The sequence below is a fragment of the Molothrus aeneus genome, chromosome 2, assembly GCF_037042795.1.
Source record: "Molothrus aeneus isolate 106 chromosome 2, BPBGC_Maene_1.0, whole genome shotgun sequence".
NCBI lineage: Eukaryota > Metazoa > Chordata > Aves > Passeriformes > Icteridae > Molothrus > Molothrus aeneus.
In genome coordinates this window covers 20,229,733-20,238,546 of record NC_089647.1, presented here as the reverse complement: position 1 = coordinate 20,238,546, position 8,814 = coordinate 20,229,733, and the positions used below count along the sequence as shown (strand labels likewise).

Here is an 8,814-nt window from a genome sequence, read left to right as displayed (position 1 = left end):
CCTGCCCTGGGATTACTTGTAGATAGGGAATCGCATCTCTTCAAGGTAGTGATGAAGATGAAGAATCTTTCCATAATTTCTCTGAAAGTTAAAATGGTACTGTATTAACATTAAAACAAAACTTTAAACAGTCATTTCAACATATTCTTTCCTGTCCTCTTTTACACTCTTTTCCTAAGAATCCTGTCACTATATAAGGAATAAAATTCTTCTAAAAATTGGAACTCATGACCTGTTGATCTCTTGTCCCCTGGTAAGAATCCCATGAAAAACCAATACAAGTTAATTACAAACCTTACTTATCTACACTGCAATGACGAATTGTTAGCCTAGGAATATTCTAAAAGCACTTAGGTGTGACTCAGTAAATTGGCACTGGGGGGAGGCAGTTCCATGCATTTAGTATAGCTTCAAAGCTCATAGGACTTTTATATGGGCATTTCTATCAGGACAAATATAAATGCATTGGAATCTCTACCTAGTCACTGGTAGTCATCGCCTAGAAAACCTGGAAGAATAAACATTTGTTTTCTTTCCAGGTATTTCTGTATATAATAAATTTTCCAGAAAACTACAGAAAGACAAAAATCAGGACTCTTTTTCATCCCTTGGATTAAAATTTGTTTTGTTAGCATTCAAAACCAAATGTACAATAAGGAGAAATATTTTTAATTATTTGTCTCCCCATTATGGTACACATACATACAAGGAGAATTTTTCTGTACAGATAAAATGCAATATTAGATCAGAAAAGTTTGGTTGGAGTCCACAGCTAACCAGTCTCATCACTATTCCCTTTCTCATCAGAGGACCAAACAGTGAGTCCCAGGTTTTAAGTTAAGCATATCAAGACTTTCTGAAAGCTATTTTAAAATATCCTTAATACTGTTATGCAAATCATATAATCTAATGAATCTCAATATCTTTCTAGAAGTATTTCCCTCCTTTCACATAAATACTTCTGCTCTCTGTAAAGAAACAGTTTCTCTAAGGTACAGCACTTACATGTGAGAGAAGTCGGGTTGAGCTTTAACCTGTCACATTCAGATGTCCCAGGATTAAGAGTATCTTCATCATAAATATTTTGACGTAAAATGTTCCTTATAAAATCTGGGTTCATACTGTTTTCTATAAATCCCTCTGTTGATGGTGGTACAGAAAACACTAGCTGATAAATTATGGTGGAGCTTTCATTACTGAAAAACAAAGTCAAGGATAAATGTCTTCAAGTGTCAACAGTGTCTTTTCTTTTTTTTGAAAGACTGACTTTTCGTATCAATGTTGGGATAGATTTAAAAAAAAAAAAACAAACATTTCCCCAAAAAAGAAAACAGCCGAAGATGCCAGTTTCTGCCTCCCTTCTCAGAACAGCTCTTGAAACTGGGTACGTACTTGAAGTCAGCCAGAGACATGTTTTCAAAACCATGAGGGGCAAATGGACATGTGTTCTGATGGGATGCAGTTTTCAGTACTGGTGCTTCACAAGAAGCTACTTAAAAGAAGTGTTGCAATATCCTGTGCATAGTTTCACTAGAAACCTGTAGGAATGTTTATTTTCCTGCTAGCAGTATCTGGGACCATGCAGCTGTACTCACAGAATTCAAAACATTTTCAAAAAGTACTTGAATGGGGGAAAATAAAAGGAAAGAGAGGGAGAGAACAAGAGAGAGGCATCAAAGAGGCAGAGAGAGTTACTATCTAATCAATATATGTGTAGAACTACAGCTTTTACTTGATGGTCTAAATCATAGTTAGTACCCGTAAGGCTAAGGAGCTACAGTTCACTGTTGAACAAGGCTGGCATGCCCAAGGCTGGCAGGGCAAGGGAGCATTTTCCTCAAGGGAGCAAAGTGCCTTTGCAACTGCCACTAGCCACATTGCAACGTGGCTATTCCTTTGTCATTGCTATCTCAAAGCACCTGGGACTTTGCAAAACTACTTCCCTTGATTTTGTCCCATCTTTCTAATTTCTTTTGTAAGAGTTCTTTTTCAGAAGTCCTTGGGAAAGCTCTCTGTCTTCCCGTGCCTTCCTGCTATCTCTCTGTGACAGGAGACATGTATATTCCTCTTGCCTTTATGTCTTTTGGGAACAAAATTATTCTCTCCTCCCTATGAACCCTGTTTCATATATTTAAGATTATTTAAACTACATCAATCTTAAGCATTCCCAGCAATTAATTTTTCTTTTAATAAATATCCTTGAATATGTTTCTTAAGGGCTGCAATTGGAACCAAAGATAACAGAGATGATACTTCACAGCAACAATATGTTCCTGTTGTTATGTAATTTTAGCAGCATTTACCACTTACATCAGATGATCCTTTGACCAGTTTTCACTGCCTATACACATAATTTTCCCCAAACAACCCTATTTTTCAGAGATTTAAATAGTGTACATATTTACATAAGCACATGTATGTCTTATCAGAAGCCTGTAATTTTCAGATAACTTTGGGGACAGAAATTGCTCACCTGAAAGAAATCACCTGAGCTGACCTAAAGTAACGTCCTAAAGCTGGAGATGAGCTGTAGACCTCTGTTAGCTGAGAGAGAGAGAAAAAAAATGTTTCTTCTATTCAATCTCTTTTTTGCTCTCATAAAGAAAAAAAAAAGCACAGCAAATCATTTTTACAAAGTGCTTTAACGAGCATAAAAACAGGTGCCGAAGGTCAAATAACAGCAAATATCTGCCCTCGAAAAGGTAGAGAGTAATTTAAGTTTGACAGACAAGTTAATTGTACATTTGAGTGATTGCTTTGTAACCTTAACACAATGGGGGCACTCAAGGTGAGCTAAAAGCGTGTGCTCATGTTGCTATGTGCAACTAATGCTGTTAGGTTTGGGATCTAATTAGTACCAAAAGGCTCTTCTAACTCTTACTTTGTGGGGAGGAGAGTCTCTGTCTTGAGACTGCCTTCCCACCATGTCCAAATGATAACTGCCATGTATGCTGAGCATATTTCAGCTGTAACGCAGAGCTGTGCTGGCTCAGCAGAAATCACAGCTATAAACCCAGACTGTAATCAGGTACTCATAAGAGAATGCTGCACACAGGATGTTTAGCCCATATTATGCTTGGATGACTTTCCCAGGTCTCTCCTAAATTATTCAATGATTCTATGAAAAAGGTGAAGACAATGTCTTTACAAATGGTCAAATTTATGGGAATAAAGTCAATACTTTATTGTGCTTAAAAGCAGACAATTTTTTTTTTCTAGATTGTGACTTTAAAAAGTACAACACAATTTATTTGTGGACTTGCAAATGACTGAGTTGCTACGCAGAGAAACAGAAACTTAAAAGGCAAAACACTGAAGCAGAATCAACTTTGCCAAGAATCACATAAACACTTACCCTCTTAGTAATGTCCTCCGAGGAGAAGTGTGGGAGACCACACATTAACTCCAATGTTCCTGAAAAATTGTGAAAATTTCCATTGCTTAGTAATTCATCAGGATCCCAGTAGTCATCCTCATCTGTGTAAACATCTAATAATTAAAAGGAGACACAAAGGGGAGAAAAAAGTTTCAGATAGCTGAAGTATTGAAAAACAACCCACTTGGCTTTCTCATAGATTTCTTAGGTAAGGACTGACTGGGAAAGACAGAAAGAAAGTGCAAGTCACCTGAAAAAAGTGACAGCACCAGAAAGTGAACCACCAACCTCCATTAGCAAAAGTCATCTGCTCTGGGAGTCCGACAGGCAATGACCCCATGGGACCTAAGTCATCCATGGCACTTGTTCCAACATAACAAACATAATTTCTATCCTCATATCCAAATCTCTGCTTGTGATATTTTCTTAGCTACAAACTTGAACTGTCACCTGATCAGGATACAAGTGGCTTGCTGCCTGCTAAGATAAAAGCATTCACAAGAACTACCGAACTACAATACCACCCTCTTCAGTCAGTATCCCAGTTCCTTCAGCAGTTTACAGAAGGACATTAAAGGATGTTATTGTTGCATTTGTGTTCTATTAGAGTGTACATATTGCACGTTTGTATTACTGTAGTCAAGAGCAAGATACTTACTAGAATAAAGAATTAGGCTGATGAGAATGACCAGGAAGATCACTAGAAATATTGTAGATATAACCATCCATAGTTTACACTTCCAGAAAACTACATTCCTGCATGATTTCCAGGCATCTCTCTCCTAGGTATAAAAGAGAAGGGCATATTGATTAATCAAATAAGGCAGGAAAAAAATACTGAAAAATGTCTCGGCTGTCACACTTAGAAACAAAACCCCCACATAGATGGGAGAACCTCATTGGTAAGCAATGCCCTGCATCAGGGGTTCCCAGCCTTGCAGGAAAAAATGCAGACCTAGAGAAGGTAAAGGACATTCACTTGAGAGAGATGATTCCCCTTTGCGCAGAAGTTCCAACTGCTGAATGGCCCATAAAGCTAAAGTACTGCAAAGGTGATTTCTTGGCTCCACATTTGTTTTTTTTTAACTACGTGAATTAAATGTGTATATTCCACAAGCTCTCCTTTTAATGTTTTTCATCTCTCCCAACTAAAAACGTGTCTCTGGAGGTATTTCCAAAATCATTCACCTCTGCAGCATTGATGATGTCAACCTGCACAGCTTCTGGATGCCAGCATCCAATGCAAAGGCAGTGCTATTCAATAGATACTATTGTCTTAAACTCTCTGTAAAATAATTGAAAATTTTATAGTTGACTTATTTTTTTTCAGAAGATTGGAAACTTGAAGGCTATTGAGTGTATTTAACAGAAAATTTAATGCAAATCTCACCTGCTCTATGAGGTCAAAAGAAAACTTGACTCAAAGCAATTGTGCAGGTATGTACATTCATACGAGAGAGAAAGGACAATACCTTGCCTGTTATTTAATTTTTATAAGATTTAAAACCATGACAGAAATTAGTCTTTTAATGAGTTAATCCAACAGGATAAGTATTTAAAAAAAAAAGGTGGGGGGGGGGAAGGAGTAAGCTTAGGTGATGGCAAAACAGATAATTTCATCTGTTTTGTTCCACAGCCAGAAGAATCAGAAGACTGAAGCAAGGCTTGAATTCATAAGCAGACCATGCTGTCTTTTTAATTACTTCTCTCCCTCCCTCTCCATCCACCATAATGGTAGTAACAAACCCTACGTCTTTTCTGTCATCAGTACCAGATAAGGAAAAGCACGAGCTGCAAGTTGTCTGGGACACACACATGCAGATTGGCAGAAACCAGCTGCTGTTGGAGGCAATAGTCAAGGTTTCCTTCCTTTACTTTTTGAACTTTCTAAGAACACAGACTAACAGAGAGGCTTTCACTGAATTTAACTGAATTGAGCAGCTGGCTAAAAGCTTCTATGTGGTGGCAGGGGAACAGGGAGAGAAAACAGACACACAGAGAAAGCACTTACAAGAGAGATTCCTTCAGGAACAGAGGCAGAAAAAGGAAAACACTCTCTGTAGACACCTCTGCACCCAGAACTTTGCTCTGCTAGAGCATGAAAGGCAAACACGGAGTATGGTTTTGTTGACAGCACGCTTTCAGCTGTCATCTCATTTACTTTTTTTGTTATTCGATTTTTTAAATATTTTATAGAAATATATATATATTTTATAGAAGTATGAATTTCAATTTAATACTTAACACTAGCATATAGTTTTGTATTTTAAAAAATTTTAAAAGCCAGTAACCACTGCCTAGAGTGCAACTGTGAAATCAGCCATAGCCCCATCAGTTGAGACAGGCAGCTGTCAAGCCCAAGTTTTGATTGAGCCACCATATAGTAAAATCAGGACCCCCGACAAAGGCAAATTATTTGCATCTGACTCTAAAACTTCGGAATGCTGAATACTTGCTTTTTTAAAATTATATTATATTATATTATATTATATGTTATATTATATTATAACTATACTACAAAGAATACTAAAGAATACTTACCACTAACTAACAACTCGTGACTGTCTGCAGACCGACAGTCCACACAGCTTGGACCCGATAAGCTAATTAACATAAACAATCTCCGCCAGAATCCAGTTACCAAATTCCTTCAAGTAAACAACCTTCCCAACACATTCCACATGTGCAAAACACCAGGAGCAGCAAGCAGAGATAATTTTTTTTTCCCTCTGTGCTTCTCCAGGAAAAAACCTGAGAGAGAGAATTATGTCTCTGTTCAGAGGGCATGTTAATACCACACCACCGCATGTTTAGGCTATCACAAAACGCAACTCTTAATCATACATAGCAAACTGGCTTGATCCCAAGAAAACATTCAGTTCCACAACTAGTCCAACACCTTACGAACTTTGCCAATAGGCCAGAGGGAAGCAACAACAGCCGAGAAATTCTCTCCCTGGTGGGCAGGACAGCTCTGATTACCCTGCCAGCTGAGCAGAAAGCAGAGCATTGTAACTTCCAGTAATCTGTATAGGACGGGAAGCCACTTGCTATAATCAGCATAAAGAGAGCTCAAATGAAAACTCAGCTTTGGAAAGGGGAAGGATAAGCCCAAGGGTAAGGTTTCTCGAGATAGTCTAGCAGACCTAGCTGATCCCTGGCTCTCCTCCCCCCTCTGCTGCTCCTCTTTGCACCTCCTGGAATGTGCCTGGCCCTGCAGCGAGCTGATTCAGCTTTCCAGACCACGGGAGAAGTAACTTGACCCCTGCCTAGTCAGCGGAATGAATGAGCGAGCCCCAGCGATGAGCAGCGGGGCTTCCCCAAGGCAGAAGTGAAGTCACAAGAGCGGGAAGGGACGGGCGGTGCCTCAGGCAGATAGCTCCCGGCACTCAGCCGTGCCCACAGAAAAGCAGGAAACATCTTCGCACAACCACAAATACTCCTGCAGTATGTAGTGTAATTCACTGTACAGCAGTCACGTGTGAATATTATTCCTCTGCCAGAATTAGTCTGTTCCGTAGCTTTAAAATAGGGACTAGGAGCTACGTCCCTTAGGATTCACGTGCTGATCTTAACTGAGGGCTTGGAGCATTCTGTTAATACAAATTCATAATGGTTTGCAACTGAAAATTACGCAGAGATAAAGAGAATCCAGTGTGCTCTGTTCGAGGACATCTTATTTTTGTTGGGTAGCACTGTTTCCTGGTTAACTTCTACTGAAAGAAAGCCTGGTTTTAAAACTTATTTCAACTTTTCTGGTTTTGAGCCCAATCCCACTGATAGCACTTTAGAAGAGAAAGCAAAACTCAGAGAACCAATTACAGTTTCACTTCCTAAATTAATGCTTAAAATCCCACTCTCAGAACACTTCATTGATAAGGAAAAAGAATTACATTTAACATTTTTTTAGCCTCTTTCCCTCTACCTCAAACAGGAAATGGAATAACCTCAACAAAATGTTCCTTCAAGTGTCATTTCTCTTGCTGTGTAGTATTTCCCCCACAGGAAGGATTAAATGACCAAATGAAATTCCTACCTTTCTCGTTTGAGCATTTAGAGGCTTGTCACGATCAGTCTCACTTTCCTCCACATTATGTTCCCGTAATTCAATAATCTCTTGCTCCTGAGCAGAACTCTGCCTTTTCATTGCTTTTGTCTCTGAAGAGGGTCCTCTGCGAGAACCTCTGTCTCTGAAGTGAGCATGGAGCCAGCTCATTTCCTTCTTGTTTCAGCTGCAATTATGGTCAGTGGTTGCTCTGACACGAGGCTGGAAACAGGAAGAGTGGGGATAGTGTTCACAGGAGAGGTCTCAAAATACTGTTAAATTAGGGGAATTCCGTGGAAGAGCGAATAAAGTCGGCTGCCCTAGCTGCAGAGAAAGGGAAGGCAGAGGAAGTATCGATTTGCATAGCCATGAGAACTCTGACTCTCAGCTGTGCAATACTAGGTTTTCCAGTTTGCCTACCTGCCTGTACCAGCCCTTGACAAGCAAGTGACTAAACCTTCAGCAATGCTGGGATGATTTTGAAAGGAACCAGTGTTTTCTCTGCTGCTGTCAGCCAAAACAATAAAATGTTATTACTGTTATCCATGTAGCTAAACAGATGCGGTGCTGATCAGCACAAACAGAGTAAAAGTTCATAGAGCATGTTGTTTGCTTATGCTGGGACTCTGTCCACACTTGTGATTCTAGTCTCCCTCTATAGTCAATAAAGAAATGAACACTAACGACCTTTGTGCTATAAATTGTTCTTCCTCTAGCTATTATACTGCCTAAAATCATATCTAGTGTTAAAGAACCATTTATGTCCTTTAACATACTATCCAACCTAAACCTGAGAACTGCTTTCAGGTAAAAAACCCCAGAGGACAGAGATAAAGAGAAGAGAAAGACGGGCTTCAATTTCATTCTGTGCTCTACAGGACATGCTTTTATGAAACAACCGTGGTGATTTGGTCTTCACTAGCTTCCCACATGCATTCTCATGTGCACTAGGAGTCACTCATAACAGCTTACTGTAGCCAGGGGCTGATTACGACCCCAGCCTCCTAAATATCCTTGATCCTACCTCATCTTATTTCTCCTGTTCACACTCCATCCCCATTTTCTTCTTCCTTCCCACAGAACATCTCTCTCCCCTCTGACTCAAAAGGTCTGGGCAGACAGCTGGTAACCACACCCTTCTTTACTCTTTTGTCCCAGCACGGGGAGTATCATGCTCTTTTGAGAACCAAACACAGCCTCTCTCCCTAACCCCCTTTCCACTCACAGCACCAATCCTTTTTCCTGCCAAAAGCTCAGGGAGTTCTCCCCTTGTCCCACCACTCCAATTTTCTCTTTGTGCAACTCACCTTGGTTCTGCTGCCTGAAGTACACCCAGGGTTTGCATTCCTGATGTCACGTCACACCCATCCATGCAAAGGCACTCCATGAAAGT

At 39.8% G+C, this 8,814-nt stretch overlaps 1 protein-coding gene across 1 annotated transcript; it reads right to left on the bottom strand.

Annotated features, from left to right (window-relative positions):
- On the bottom strand, window positions 1–7,624 carry C2H3orf52 (chromosome 2 C3orf52 homolog). Its single transcript, XM_066568890.1, has 6 exons — window positions 7,413–7,624; window positions 4,035–4,158; window positions 3,356–3,489; window positions 2,474–2,544; window positions 1,006–1,196; window positions 1–81 (listed from the first exon to the last, which is right to left on the bottom strand). Coding segments are annotated over exons 1-6 (702 nt in total). The 5' UTR covers window positions 7,593–7,624; the 3' UTR covers window positions 1–79.
- Between the last annotated feature and the right edge of the window lie 1,190 nt (window positions 7,625–8,814).